Source organism: Coffea arabica, chromosome 4c (genome assembly GCF_036785885.1).
Source record: "Coffea arabica cultivar ET-39 chromosome 4c, Coffea Arabica ET-39 HiFi, whole genome shotgun sequence".
Taxonomy (NCBI): domain Eukaryota; kingdom Viridiplantae; phylum Streptophyta; class Magnoliopsida; order Gentianales; family Rubiaceae; genus Coffea; species Coffea arabica.
The window spans coordinates 14,766,275-14,782,112 of NC_092316.1; the positions used below are offsets into that span (position 1 = coordinate 14,766,275).

The 15,838-nt window shown below is 34.6% G+C and overlaps 1 protein-coding gene across 1 annotated transcript; it reads left to right on the forward strand.

Moving 5' to 3' along the window:
* Positions 1–1,430: 1,430 nt before the first annotated feature.
* On the forward strand, positions 1,431–2,376 carry LOC113739112 (uncharacterized). Its single transcript, XM_027266357.1, has 2 exons — positions 1,431–2,025; positions 2,126–2,376. Exons 1-2 carry the CDS (start codon positions 1,431–1,433, stop codon positions 2,374–2,376), a joined length of 846 nt encoding a protein of 281 aa, XP_027122158.1.
* Positions 2,377–15,838: the final 13,462 nt, after the last annotated feature.

The window sequence follows — 15,838 nt, forward strand, 5'->3', positions numbered from 1 at the left end:
ACATGATTCACAAAGAGATGGAGGCTTATGTGGATGATATCATAATTAAATCCAGGAAGGTTGAGGACCATTTGGTTGATTTAAAGAAGCTGTTTGAAAGATTGAGGAAGTATAATTTGAAGTTGAACCCCGCGAAATATGCTTTTGGAGCTCCGGCTGGTAAGTTATTGGATTTTATTGTCAGCAAAAAGGGTATAGAGATAGATCCTGCAAAAATAAAAGCAATTCGAGATATGCCCATTCCCAAAAGTCAAAAAAATGTGAAGAGTTTTCTTAGAAAAATCAATTTCATTTGCCGATTCATTGCACAGTTAACTTCTACCTGTGAGTCTTTATTCAAACTGTTGAAAAAGAATGCGCCGATGGAGTAGAATGAAGAGTGTCAGCAAGCTTTTGATAAGATCAAGAATTATTTGTTAAATGCTCCGGTCTTAGTGTCACCTCAGCCAGGGAGACCTCTGATTATGTATTTGTCTGTTCTTGATGAGGCTGTCGGATGCGTTCTGGGACAGCATGACGAGTCTGGGAGAAAGGAGCAAGCCATCTACTATTTGAGCAAGAAATTTACAGCATATGAAGCCTACTATTCTTTCCTTGAGAGAAGTTGTTGTGCTTTAGCATGGGCAGCTCAGAAGTTGAGACATTATTTGCTCGGTTATACCACTTACTTAATTTCCTGTTCTGATCCTCTAAAATACCTATTGGAAAAGTCGATGCCCACTAGACGTATGATTAAGTGGCAAATGATCCTTTCCGAGTTCGACTTTGTCTTCACAACACAAAAGGCAATCAATGGTCAAGTTATAGTAGATCATTTGGCAGAAAATCCAAGAGATGATGATTACCAACCATTGCATACCTACTTTCCTGATGAAGAAATTCTATTCGTTGGAGCAGTTGAGAATATGAGTAAGCAGTATCTTGGATGGAGGTTATTTTTCGATGGTGCGGCAAATTCTTTTGGAGCTGGAATTGGAGCAGTTTTAGTGTCGCCTGAAGGGAAACATTATTTTGCTACCGCCAAATTACAGTTTCCTTATACCAACAACATGGCTGAGTATGAAGCTTGTATTTTTGGATTGAAAATGGCATTGGACATGGAGATTAAGGACCTGATAGCATTCAGTGATTCTGATTTACTTGCGCACCAGACGCTTAAGCAGTGGGTAACTCGGGATTCAAAAATTATGTTGTATCATTGTAACTTGCTTAGTTTGGCCAGCAAATTCAGGAATTTGGAACTCAGACATATTCCCCGCACTCGTAATGCATTTGTTGATGCTTTAGCTACTCTGTCTTCGATGATCCAACATCCCGATGAACTGGTGATTGAACCTATACAGATTCAACTTTAGAATAGGCCAGCGCATTGTCTAATTACGGAAAGGGTCACTGATGGTCGCTCATGGTACAATGATATTAAGGAATTCATGAAAACGGGATCCTACCCTCCTGATACTGATTCTGTTGCAAAAAGTTTCTTACGCAGAATGTCAGCAAGATTTTTCTTGAATGGAGAAATACTATACAAGAAAACATCTTATTTGGGCCTTCTGAGATGCATCAATGAAGAGGAAGCCGATTATATGATGAAAGAAGTGCATAGTGGGATTTGTGGACCACACATGAATGGACATCTACTGGCTAAGAAAATCATGAGAACAAGATATTTTTGGCTTACCATGGAACATGACTGTGTAGATTTTGTTAGAAAGTGTGTTAAGTGTCAAATGTATGGTGATGTTATACGTGCTCCTCTTACAGAATTGTATAGTATGACTACTCCATGGCCATGTTCAATCTGGGGAATGGATGTGATCGGAACTATTGATCCCCCTGCTTCAAATGGGCATCGATTCATCTTAGTGGCGATTAAATATTTCACCAAATGGGTTGAGTCTACGTCCTATAAGCATGTGACTAAGAAAGTGGTGTCGGATTTCTTGAAAAATAATAGCATCTGTCGTTTTTGGGTACCAGAGACGTTGATCACCGATAATGCCAAAAACCTCAACAATGTTCAAGGTCAGACATCGAAATTCTGCCATTTACAGGCCTCAGATGAATGGAGCCGTCGAAGCCGCAAATAAGAATTTGAAAAAGATTATTCGTAAGATGACTGAAGCACACCTGGATTGGCATGAGAAACTGCCTTATGCACTGATGGCGTACAGAACTACAATCAGAACTTCTACAAGGACAACTCCTTACTCTCTTATGTATGGAATGGAAGCAGTACTGCCTGCAGAAGTTGAAATTCCTTCCTTACGCATTCTAATGGAGGCTCAGATAGAAGAAGCTGAATGGGTCCGAGAACGTCAGGAGCAGTTGTCTCTCATTGATGAAAAAAGGTTGAATGCTGTTTGCCATGGATAATGTTATCAGCAACGAATGGCTTGGGCTTACAACAAAAAAGTCAAGCCCCGTTTGTTTGACGTTGGAGATAGATAAGGTTTTGAAACGGATTCTTCCAATGCAAGATGAGACTAAAGGGAAGTTTATTCCCAATTGGTAAGGATCATTCATTGTTAAAAAAGTGCTATCCGGAGGAGCGCTTATTCTTATGGAAATAGACGGTCAAGTTTTTCCCCAACCAATTAATGCAGACATGTGCAAAAAATTTTTCATTTGATTATAAAAAAAAAAATTTTAAAATATTGCAAGAGACGGATTTCAGACATACTTCCTCTCATTTTTCCATTTCGATATTCTATCCCTAAATTTTCTTCTTTCCTTTTGACTTTTCATAACCATTTTCCTTTTCGCTTGGCTGTCCCTTAAGATCACTAACCCCATACTGGAGCAATTTGTTTCTAAAAAAAAAACAGAAGAAGAAAAGAAAAAAAAAAGAAAATAGAGAAAAAAAAGAAAATAGAACTGGGGCAAATTTTACCTCTTTCTCATCCTAGATCGGGGTAAGTTTTGAAAGAATGCTATCTCAAATGATTGCAAACCCATCATATGATCCGCTGTCAAGCCTTTCAAGCTTTAACCTTTCCTTTGCTGAATTTCATCTTCTGCAGTATTTTGGAAAAAATTTTTCTTAATCAACTAACAAATGATGCAAATACAAACTTGTCTGAAACATGTCAGAGAAGATTGTCTCACTGATGCAACTCATTATCAGAGCATGACTGCAGTGATACAGTTGGGGTTAAAATTGTCTTGTCTATGTCTCTAGGTGAAAACCTGAAAGAGTACCTTCTAAAAAAAATCAAAAAAAAGAGAAAAAAAAGAAAAACGAAAAACGAAAAAAAAGAAAAAGAAAAAGAAAAGAAAAGAAAAAAGAGAAAAACAAAACAAGAAGAAAAAAAAATTATGAAAAGGGTAGGGGTAACCTTAGTGAAAACCCGAAAGGGCGCTGAGGTAGGGTCTTGGAGTACAAGATAATCAGTAACAGAGAAGAAGATGTTGAGGTCTAAAAGCTGGTGACTATGTTGATTTGGGTCTCTTTCATACTGCTGTTCTTTTGCAGACAATGAATTCCAAAATGGATGACTACGAAAGGGTCAGATGGAGCATTTTTCCTCATCAAAGGCCATCCTCTAAATACGAATCCAAATTTGGATCCTTGGGCCTATATTCAAAAATTCAACAATTTTGTTTTACTATTCTATTTTCTATTTCATTTATTTATTGTGTATCATTGTTTATTTCATATTAGCATTATTGTATGATGAATACTACTTTTTTTTAATTGTTTGTATTTTTCATTTTTTTTGGGTCTCATTCAAAAGACAATCCCCTTATAATTTATCTCTAAAGAGTCATGAAATTTAAGGTCCTATGATACTAAAGTACGGACAATTCACATTTGACAGTTGCAAAGATTCTGAAGGGTTGTCGGCTGAACCTAAGGGAGCGATTGGTTGATATTGAAAATCATGTTTACATGGTTCTCAAGGCAAATGGATCACGTGGTGGTGGCAGTCTTTTCATCATAGTTGCTTCTTTTCCTTTTTTCCTTTTTACAGGAAGATTATGTGACACACTACTGGTTTAGTTGAGCATGATTCACACTGGGGCAAATGGCAAGTTTTGCTGTACATCCCCAAAGAAAGAAACAAAAATCATTATTCCCTTTCTTTTAAAATTAAAAAAAATCATCAATCAAGAAAGTCGTAAGTCCACCAAGTAAGTTTGTCTTGATTTATTACTACTTGAGCAACATGCATTTTGATCTTTCAGTTGGATGGTATTGAACTTGCATTTTCATTTCTTTCAGTGTTTAATTGGGATCGGGTCAATCCCACCAATCTGTTTTTTTTTAAAAAAATCAATCAAGAAGATCAAATGTTGGTGAATCTCAGCGTCCACCGCGCACCCTTCTACCCCCCTTCTTGACAATTTAAATTCCTGTTGGTGAGTTTCAGCGTCCACCGCGCACCCTTCTATCTCCCTTTCTTGACAGATCAGAAGATCAAATTTAAATTTCTGTTGGTGAGTCTCAGCGTCCACTGCGCACCCTTCTACCTCCTCTTCTTGACAATTTAAATTTCTGTTGGTGAGTCTCAGCGTCCACCGCATACCCTTCTATCTCCCCTTCTTGACAATTTAATTTCCTGTTGGAGCGTAATCGCGTCCCTCCGCGCATCTTTTTCTAAAAAGATCAAATTTAATTTTCTGTTAGTGAGTCTCAGCGTCGACCGCGCACCCTTCTACCTCCCATTCTTGACAATTTAAATTCCTGTTGGTGAGTCTCAGCGTCCACCGCGCACCCTTCTACCTCCTCTTCTTGACAATTTAAATTTCTGTTGGTGAGTTTCAGCGTCCACCGCGTACCATTCTATCTCCCTTTCTTGACAATTTAATTTCCTGTTAGAGCGTAATCGCGTCCATCCACGCATCTTTTTCTAAAAAGATCAATTTAATTTTCTATTGGTGAGTCTCAGCGTCCACCGCGCACCCTTCTACCTCCCCTTCTTGACAATTTAAATTTCTGTTGGTGAGTCTCAACATCCACCGCGCACCCTTCTATCTCTCATTGTTGACAATTTAATTTCCTGTTGGAGCGTAATCGCGTCCCTCCGCACATCTTTTTCTAAAAGACAAATTTAATTTTCTGTTAGTGAGTCTCAGCGTCCACCGCGCACCCTTCTACCCCCCCTTCTTGACAATTTAAATTTCTGTTGGTGAGTCTCAGTATCCACCGCGCACCCTTCTATCTCTCATTGTTGACAATTTAATTTTCTGTTGGAGCGTAATCGAGTCCCTCCGCGCATCTTTTTCTAAAAGACAAATTTAATTTTCTGTTAGTGAGTCTCAGCGTCCATCGCGCACCCTTCTATCCCCCTTCTTGGAGTGTAACCGCGTTCCTCCACGCATCTTTTTCTAATTATGATAAGTTACTTTTCTTAACTGTTTTGATTAATAATTGTGCTTTCTCATTCATTTTGTGAAGTTCTAAGAGCTCAGACTTTTTCGACTTTGCAAATATCACAGTTGGTCAATGCACTTGTTTCATTGTGGTTCACTTGCATTCGAACTGCGTTTGACCTGATTCCCATAGTGGGATACGTAGGCAACTCTACATGGGTTCGGTCACATTTTCTGCAATATTATTGCATCATTTTGTCCAATAATTTCAGCCAAGTATTGGCTTGTTTATTTTGGCTCAGGTACAGTTAGGAGAGACAGGTAAATAATTTGGTGTCTACGTCTTTGTCTTGAGTTTTTTTGAAACTCTAGACAAAGAGGGACAAGTTGTAAATACCAAATTTTTGTCAATTTTTAATGTTTTCTTGAATTTTTATCTATTTAATAAGTTATCTATTATTATTATTATTATTATTATTAATGTGTACTTTTTTCATTTTTGCAAGTTTATTTTAGAAAAAAAAAGGAAAAAAAAACAAAAACAAACAAAAAAAAGAGAAAAGTTAAAAAACAAAAAAAATAAAAAAATCAAAAAATCAAAAATCAAATCAAAATCAAATTATTACAAAGCTTACACATTTTCATCATTTTCCCTACCAAAAAACACTTAACCCATTCCTACACTCAACTTCCTTGATCTTTCTTGTCATCTGGTAAAAATAATCATTTTTGACCAAACAAACACACAAAGCTCTACGTTGGCTACAAATTCACTCTTCACTCGGCTCTCTCTCACAGAGAAGACAAGCCACAAAAAGAAAAAAAAAAAAAAAGCACTCCAATCCCTCTGGGCTCACTTGGCAGAGGCAGAAAAAAAACAAGAGGAGGAAACGCACGAGAGAAGAGGAAGGGAAGCTCTCGGAATTTTGCAGCCTGACTCCTCACTCTCCCTCTCTCGGACTTGGGCGGAGGAAAGAAACAGAGAAGAAAAAAAAATCTTCCCCAACCCCTCTCAGTTCCATCTCAACCTCACACACACCTACATTGAGGTAATTTTCAGTTTTTGTCTAGCACATTAAATCAATGCTTCATTGTTTAGTTTTCTTTCATTTCTGCTGGCTGCCTTGTATTGTTGTTGTTGCATTGCTGAAAATTGGGAAATGGCATGAACTAGATGAAGGAAAAGGAAATGTTTCTCATGCATGCATATTAACCGTTTGAAAAAATGCCAAAATGACAAACGAATTAAAAAGCTTAACATTGTACATGTTTTCTTGTCAAATAGGTGACCGTTTGCTAGTGTAGGTCTGAAAAGGTGTGGTCATTCAAAAATTTTTGGAGTTTTGAGTGTTAAAAGTTTTGAAGGATTTTTATTATTTTTTGGACTGTTTTGGTTTAATTTTTGTCATATCTATTGTTACTTTCATTGATGTTAGTTGATAGTTAGGTTGTAAAAATCACAAGGAGTGTTATAGTATAAATTTTATATTTTTTGGTGAAGATTTGGGTGTTTTAAAGAAATAAAAACTGGAATGTATTTTGATATTTTGGCCACTTTCAGATCATATTTTGTAAAAACTAAATCCGGAAATGGAATCTACACGAAAATTGAAGTAAGGAGGTGTATTTTGAGAAATTTTAGCGACCGACAATCCGGCGGTGGTGCCGCCGGCGGCTGCTATGGCCGCCAGCTGAAGCTTCTTCGGCTAGCCGAAGAAGAAGGGAAGGAAACGGCTGGAAGTGGAGGAAGAAGAAAGAAAGAAAAGAAAAGAAGAAAAAGAAAAGAAAGGAAAGAAAAGAAAAAAAAAAAAGGAAAGTGGGTTGGGCTATTTTTTTTAGTGGGCTTGTTTCTTAATTTCGGTTGCGTTAGAAGGACAGACCCATGCTTCTTTTTTTGGTTGGGCTTGAGGGATAAAAAGACGGGCTGGCCTGCTCGTTTCTTTTGGGTTTCGGTTGGGCTTAGGTAGTATCCGGCCCAAATAAATAAAAATGACGGCCCGATGGCCTTTTTTCTCCCAAATCAGAAATCGAAATTTGCATTTTAGCCCCTGATCTTTGGAGTAGTTTCACTGCAGTCCAGACCATTTTAAATTTCTTGCATGTAGGTCCTTAAATTAATTACACTTTGGTCCTTAAATTTTATCTTTCATTTAATTTTGACCCCTAAACTTTGGAAAAATATAATTTTTGTCCCCAAAAGTTTTTCAATCTTTGCAATTCAGTCCTTGGCAAATTTTGGCTCTCTTTATTATGATTGTTCCTTTTCTTTAATAACTAATTATGTTACTTTTGAATATATTCAACTTGTAATTTTTAGGTGTTTTAAAATTCTTTATATTTGACATATTAGTGTGTATTTAATACTTTTATTATTATTATTTTTTTAAATTGATGCCATGATTCTTTTGTTTATTATGAGTATAAATAGGACAATTTGACTCCATTTAGTCACCACTTCAAACGGGAGGTACTCCTATTTTTATTATTTCAATATCAATTACGTGCTCTTATGTGCTCCTATGTGTTCTTATGTGTTTGTATATTTTTATATGCTTTATTTATTGAATTTAAATGTTCATTTTAAATTTTCTTATGTTATATTTGTTTAGTTAATTTTTATAATTATTCGAGAGGCATTTAAATACCTCAAAAAAATGTAATAGATAGGATAATTATGTTTGTTTCATTATATTTTCCCCTTTTAGATTGTAGTTGGGCTCCCCGATGTAATAGATAGGTTGTGTGTTTATGTGGCTTACGTGCTATATGTTTATCCGCATTTCTTAGGATTTTGGCATCTAGATATTATGTTTACGTGTTATGTGCTACGTGCTCTTATGTGTTTATTTGTTTTAATTTATGTCTTATTTGTTTCACTATGAATTGTTAATGCATGACGTCATCACACTAGTCCAACGCTAGTTGTGGCTTTTCCCTTCGCTTACTTGCTAGTCCAACGCTAGTAAGGATTTTTAAAAATAGGCTATTCCAACACTAGACCCTTTAGGTCGTCTTGCGCTAGATTCATCTTTGTGTGATATTTACTACATTTTTGTGCATATTTTCATTCTTAGGATCTTTTCTCATTTTCATGATATTCCCTATTATATTATCCCCTACCCTCTATAGGTGTTAATCATGTCATTTAGAATTGCATCTCATTTAAGCTAGTTCATTTGCTTGTTCATGTTAGGATAATTATTTTTCAAGCATGGGAAATGAGTGATTATAATTTTTTAGTTTAAATACCCCATTAATCCTTGTATAAGAAAATTTTATCACGAGTTTTTGTATTCCGTACCCATTACGTTGCATTCCTATTCTTTGGTCACTTATACATATATATATATATATATATATATATATATATATATATATATATATATATATATATATTATTTAACTTTCTTTTCCTTTTCATCATTTGCATACTCGTGACACTTTCAAGGAATCATTTTGGCTTTCGCAATTAATGTGATTGATTCAATTAAACCCTTAAATGAACATTTTGTTCCTTTCGATATTTTTATAACTTTAAATTTGCATCCATGTAGGAAACATCCAAACGTGATAAAATTAAGGGTTAGATTAGGAAAATTTTGACTAAATCTCGCAACTAGCTTAGACTAGGTTGAAAGGGTGCCTTAGATTTGAGTCAATTGAACCTTTGCCTTTCCTTTCTTCAACCGTGGCTCTCGAACCCATTTTCTCTTGTTTTCAAAAACCTGGAGTTGTCAAAAAGGGTTTTGATTTATTTTATTTTTGTCAAAAATATTTTTTGGGTGACTTGATACACCAAAACTTCATACCAAATGGCGACTCCTATTTTTTCTAAAAAGTCCTTTTAGACTAAATTTTTGGACCCAAATTGTCGCATTTTTTAAAGCTCATTTTAGGTCCCTTTTAACTTGTTTTAAAATAAAATCACATCTTATATAAACCTCACACTTTATTTTTATTTTCATCGTGAAAAATGGGGCACGACAACACTTTTATAATATCAGTGCATGAACAGAAGATTTCTAAGTCATAAGGCGTGCACATGCAATCTTCTAGCCCAACAATTAACCTCAACTTCTTTTCTTGCCTTTCACTTTTCCCACACATGATAATAACTAATAATAATAATAATAATAATAATAATAATAATAAAATTTAAAAAAATAATCTAATAAAAATATTACAAAACTATTACAACTATCCAAATTATTTAATTCTAATTAACTTTCAGACAACCCTAATGATGCTGAACGATGGATTGAGAAACAGGAGTTCCTCATTCTGTGTTAGTTTTCCTATTCCTTGATTTGTACATTTTGCAAGTTTTTGGGTTTTTTCCTTATTTGTTTTCAATCACTTTCAGGACTTAGATTTTTTTTTTTGTCAAAAGTCATTCATTTATATCATCAGATGTTTGACACTTACAAGTACATGTACATTTTAGCTGGCAACTGCCAGATGATCGCTTTGTGCAGCCATAGAGGTCCACACAGGGAAGATACTCTTCCACCTAGTTTCGTTTAAAAGGTTAGTGGCGAATTTCGCCAAACCATGACTACAAGTGTTGCATTCTCGCTTAACAAAAGAGAAAGTACAACACCAAAAAGACCTACTCAATGTCCTGATATCTCTCAGGATAATGTTTATGTCAGATAGGTCCTCATTCCTAAGATTCAATTTGTCAACAAGAACTTTGCAATCAGAAAGTATCAAGATGGACGTCCAATTTTCCTTCAATGCTTTGAGCAAGGCAGTTCTGATAGCATGAGCTTCCATGATTGTAGCCTCTCCTTTAGCTGCGGTTGGGATTGACCATGTAGAGATTAGATTTCCCTCATTATCCTTAGCTGCTATACCAATGCCAAACTTATCTTTTCGCTGGTCCACTTCTGCATCAACGTACATGGTAGTCGAGTGTTGTTGTTGGAGTACAGAAACAAAGTTGTCATTGCTATCAAGCTCAGCACTGTTTTCTTGCTTGTCACATGTGTTTAGGAGGTTTGCCTCTTTAAACTCAAGCCAATCGGTGATGGCATATTGGGAGATCCGATACCCTTCCTGGATGCACAGGTTAAAGTTCAAATTATTTCTCACCTTCCAGATATGCCAGAGTAGATTGGCTTTCATTTCAATGTGAGCTTTACCATCTGCCCTTTCTCTAGCTTGCTGCAAGCTCTCCCACCATGACCAAAAACTCCTTTTCAAATGCTCTAGACCATCCCATTTGATAGGGAAGGTTTTCCAAATTTGCTCAGTTGTCCTGCAAAAGAAAAGGAGGTGTTCTAATGTTTCTGCATTTTCTCCACAGCCTCTGTACCAAGGTTCTCCTTTCCCTGTTCGTCGGAATATACTTTCATGGGTGGGAAGGATGTCATGTAGGCATTTCCACAGGAAGTGTTTAACCCTGTGCTTAATGTTGAGGTCCCAAACTTGATGCCAAATTCTGGAATTCTGCTTATTTCTGCTGGTGCTATCCTGTTGCAGGGACCTGTTGTTGTTCCTTTCGATCCTTTCCTTGGCTTTTACATACCCAGTTTTGGTGGTGTATTCACCATTGGCATTGCTGCACCAAGTGTACCTGTCCTTCCCTCCAAATAAGCTCAGCGGGATTGCTGTGATTAGTTTGGTCTCTTCAGGAGAGAAAAGGGAGTTTATGATGCCCAAATTCCACTTGTGGTCATGAATCAATTCTGAGACTTTGTCAACTGGACAGTTGTGTGGCTTTGGTGTGGAGATTTTACCTGAGCTAGTTTTGAGCCAACCATCCTTCCAGATTGCAATAGTGGTGCCATCGCCAACCTGCTTCCTTAGTCCACTATTCAACATCCCAATTGAACTATGCAGACTTTGCCAGATCCATGAAGCTCCATTTTTGACCTGTGCATCAAGAATAGAGGATTTAGGGAAGTACCTTCCTTTTACCACCTTACTAACCAACAAATTTGGATTAGTAAGCATTCTCCAAACTTGTTTGGCTAGTAAGGCGGTGTTAAAGCATTGAATGTCCCGGAACCCAAGTCCTCCTTTCCCTTTGACATTAGAAATATCAGCCCAGCTCTTCCAATGCATTTTCTTTTCTCCAGAATCACTTTCCCACCAGAACTTAGCCATCATTTGGCACAGCTCTTTACACAGTCCAGCAGGTAATTTGAAGACGGACATCGCATACGAAGGGAGAGCAAGGGCCACAGATTTGAGTAATACCTCTTTGCCCGCAGAACTCAGCATTTTACCTGTCCAACTTTGCAGTTTTTTGCACATCTTCTCTTTGATGAACCTGAGGACACTGTTCTTTGATCTGCCTATCACCATAGGCAAGCCCAAGTATTTGCCTTGAGTGACAAGTTGGATGTTGCCAAGTGGTCTTAGGACAGCTTCTGCTTCTGTGTGTAAAATATTTTTGCTAAGGAAAACTGATGATTTTTCAATGTTTATTTGCTGCCTCGAGGCCCTTTCATAGCACTTGAGAATTCGCATGATCTCTTCAGCTTCACCAATATTAGCTTTACAAAACATAAGAGAGTCGTCAGCAAAAAAGAGATGAGAGATTGTAGGACTTTGTCTGGATATTTTGATCCCAGAGATGAGAGATTGTAGGACTTAGATCAACGGTCAAAAATATGAATCGATGACTTTTTTCTTACCTTAAGGAAGAAAGTAAAAAGTCGGGGGATCAAGTGGCGCAATAATAAAAATTTCGGGATTGATTGGTATTATTCCAAATTAAAGTTGAGGGATCAAATTGATCAATAATAAAAGTTAAGAGATGATATTGTCAAAAATTAAATTCAAAAGACAAAAAAAAATGCAGTAAAAGAATTGAAAAAGATTAAATGGGTCATTTGGCCGTAAAGATGCTATCCAATTCAAATCTATCATGTGTTGACCAGTGGTTGATACTTGATAGCAGTAGTCCACATTGCCATCCAATGGTGCACTTTACCGAAATTCTACACACTTGTCCAAACACTACACCTGCCTCGTAAGCGGAGCTCAAAGCATTTGAACGATTACGTCGCAGTGACTAGATGATGACGTGTATATTCCTTCATCATCCACCATTCATATGGTTTATATCGATACTGAACCATGTAACAATACTGGTCATGCTTGAATTGCAAATCTCTCGAGTTTTTAAAAAAAATATATTATATTAATTTGTTGTATGTGATATAAAAGAGTGATTAAAAAATATATGTTTATAATAAAAAAATGACTTTTTCAAATAAGATCACTATTAATTATGAATTATTCACAGTTAAGAAACCAGCACCACGATATCTACGAATAATTGGCAATGAACTTCCTTGTGCTTTTGTTATCTTTTATTCGTCGAATCTGGTCAATAGCGTAATCAATATGCCAAGCATCATTATCACAACTCTAGACGGTTGGAAAAACAGCGATCAAAAATTGAAATGAGATGAATTTATCCTGTGAAGCACTTTTCCATTCTTGTGAAGCTGATATACCGAAAGTCAAGAAAATGAAAGCAACTTCACATGCAAAGCCAAATCCAAATCCAATTCTCTGCCTTTTGCAGCTATGTTGTTCCATCAGTCAACAAGATTGCCAATTTCGGACGCGGCTTGAGTTCATCTCATGCACTTATGATGTCAAATGTTAAAAAAAAAAGTGGGGGTGGGGGGGATGAGCACTTGATCTACTGGTAAAAATTGTAATATAAAAAAAAAAGGTTTTGAGTCAAATCTCACTTGAATTTAGGCAAACTTTTTTCGGTCTTTATCTTGCTATTTGTATGTTATTAGTTATAAAATTGTTGAAGACTTCTCATCTATGTGTATATTGATCTTACAATTGGGGAACATTTAAGAAAAAATAGACAAAGTAAAAAAAAAAAAAAAAAAGTCAGTGAAAGAAAGTACCATGGATTTTTTTATACATATATAAAAAGGATAATTTCATTCGAATATCTGTATTAATGGCAGTAAGCACATCAAACATGACACAAATATATAAATTTGAAAATCAACTAATACAGTAGATCTTAAGAATAATAAAATTGAGCATAATATTGAAACTCCAAGTATTTTGAGCAGATGAATATCATTGTAACTCAATAAATCTATGTACATGCTTTCCAATAATCAGCTATGGTAAAAACTACTTCAAATCTTAAAAAAGTTTAGTTCTAACTTCTACATTAAATTTCTGAAAGCTAAAATATCTCTTATTTAACCCACTAAGAAAAGATAAAAATTCAAAAAAAAAACACTCTCACAAGGATATCCTAGGAAAAAATAAAGGACAAATTTCACTTTGCACCCCAAAATTGTATCAATTTCTCACTTTACACCCTAAACTTCAATTTTAAATATGTTGCACTCTAAACTCTCAAGTTTGGACACTTTATACCCTAAACTCTCAAGTTTTTTCTGTTTAAGTATAGTCAACGATAGCTTTTCCAACATTAATGGCATAAAAGATCCAACAAATTAATGATAATGTGTCAAAAGTAATTAAAATGTGCCAATATATCATAGTAAAAATAAAATAATACATTATCATTAATATGTACTATCATTTATCCCATTAATTTTTCTAATAATGTTGGTAATTGAAACCATATAAATAAATGATAATGTGCTAAAAATGGTAAAAAAAAACCTAAGGAATCGTACTTGGAACAAAACAACACATTGTCATTAATTTTTATTGCCATTTATCTCATTAATTTTGCAAATGTAATCATTAATTGGATTTAAATGGGATGAACTAGAGAGTTTAGAGTGCTAAGTATCCAAAATTAAGAGTTTAGGACTCAATGTGTCCAAAACTAAAATTTAGGGCGCAAGCTGAAAAAGTGATATAAATTCGAGGGTGTAAAGTGGAGTTAATCCAAAAATAAAAACTCTCAATGGAAAAATTTTAAATAGAAGAATCTCCTACTAGAAAACTCTAGGAGAGAACAATCTCTCATTAGAAAATTTTATGAGAGAATTTATTCAAACAAAGGAAATAAATCTAGGGAAAGAGTTCCCTCCCAAGGGGAAAGACCAAATTTTCTAGTCTCTCTCCTAGGGAAGAGTCAAATGAAGTATTCGTTGAAAGAGCTTTAGAGAAAAGGAAAGGAGAATAAGTTCTAGGGAAAAAAGAAAGAGAAGTTTAACAACATAAAATAGTACCACTGATATTGTCGACATTAATCTAGTTATTAATAGCACATTTATTGATTCTTGGGTTAATTCGACTTTAAAGTCTTCAACTATATATAGATTCTTGCTTCAGTTCTTAAACATCAAAATGGGACACTTTAATCCATAAAATTTAAATTATGTCATACTTAAGTAAAATCTACCTAATTTTAACCTAAAGTATAGAATTTTTTTATAGTTTAGTCCCTATAGTGGGACAAAAGTATAAAATGTGCCCACTTTAGGGTCTAAAGTATAAAAAATTTTATTCTTTAAGAACTATAGTGGGATAACATTTACTTATATAGGACCTATTTTTATATTTTATGAATTAAAGTGTCCCACTTAAAATTTGGAGATTAAAGTAGAAATTGGGTATAGTTGAAGGGCGCAAAGTGAAATTAACCCTTGATTCTTACATGCCAAATTCAAGTACGTGCAACAAAATCAGAAAATTGATATATGACCAATGAAGTTACCTCATTTTGAAATCAATTTCTCTTCAAACAGATGAGCAAAAATATTGGAAAAATTGGTCTCCTCTCATTCATAGCATGTATATGTTTTTAAATAAACATGATTAGATTTTATTTTTTTTTTTTTTAAAAATTTAAGTGGGGGAGAATTGAAACTTAAGAAATAGAGTGGAGGAAGGGCTTTTTGAACTCAAGGCCTTTAAATTCTGAGATTTCAATTTTAACCATTATATCAAGGCATTTTTAGTATATATATATATATATTTATTTATATATGAAAGTAACTATTTTAATTAGAGTTGTTTCTCACTCCTATGTGGGATGCCTAATTGAAGAGAATTAATGAGTTTTGGGCCATTTGGGTTTTACCCATATTGAATATTATATTATATTTTTAAAAATTATCCCTAATTTTAAAAAAACTAATCTTATCTTAATGTTATTTAAAATAACTAATCTTATCTTAATGCTTTCTATGAAATTATTACATAGAACTATTGTAAAACCTTTTTCAAATCACATTTATTAAAATCTTACATATTCCATAAATTACTTCTTTTCACCACCATATCATTGATTAGTATTTAAATTGTTCATCATATTTTCTCTTAATTTTGAATTAACTTAGTACAAAAAAGAGAATTAACTATTATATCAACAGATTTACCAATATTGTTGAAAACTAAATATTCATTGATGAAAAAAACTGGATTACTGGATCTTTTCTACTTAATTAAATGTGAATATATATTTCTAGGTTTATAGTCAATATAAAATTTAAATTATCTAAAAGAATATTTATAAAAAAAGAATATCTACCAAGTTTTGATATGGGATACATTATTTGATATATACTATCATATTTTAGTGAAATTATGTGAACAAATTTTT

Bases quoted from the DNA above. Each gene is read 5' to 3' on its own strand.
- LOC113739112 (XM_027266357.1), top strand. From the start codon at position 1,431: ATGAAAACGGGATCCTACCCTCCTGATACTGATTCTGTTGCAAAAAGT. The intron at 2,026-2,125 runs GTCAGACATCGA...AGATGACTGAAG, and splicing joins AAACCTCAACAATGTTCAAG to CACACCTGGATTGGCATGAG.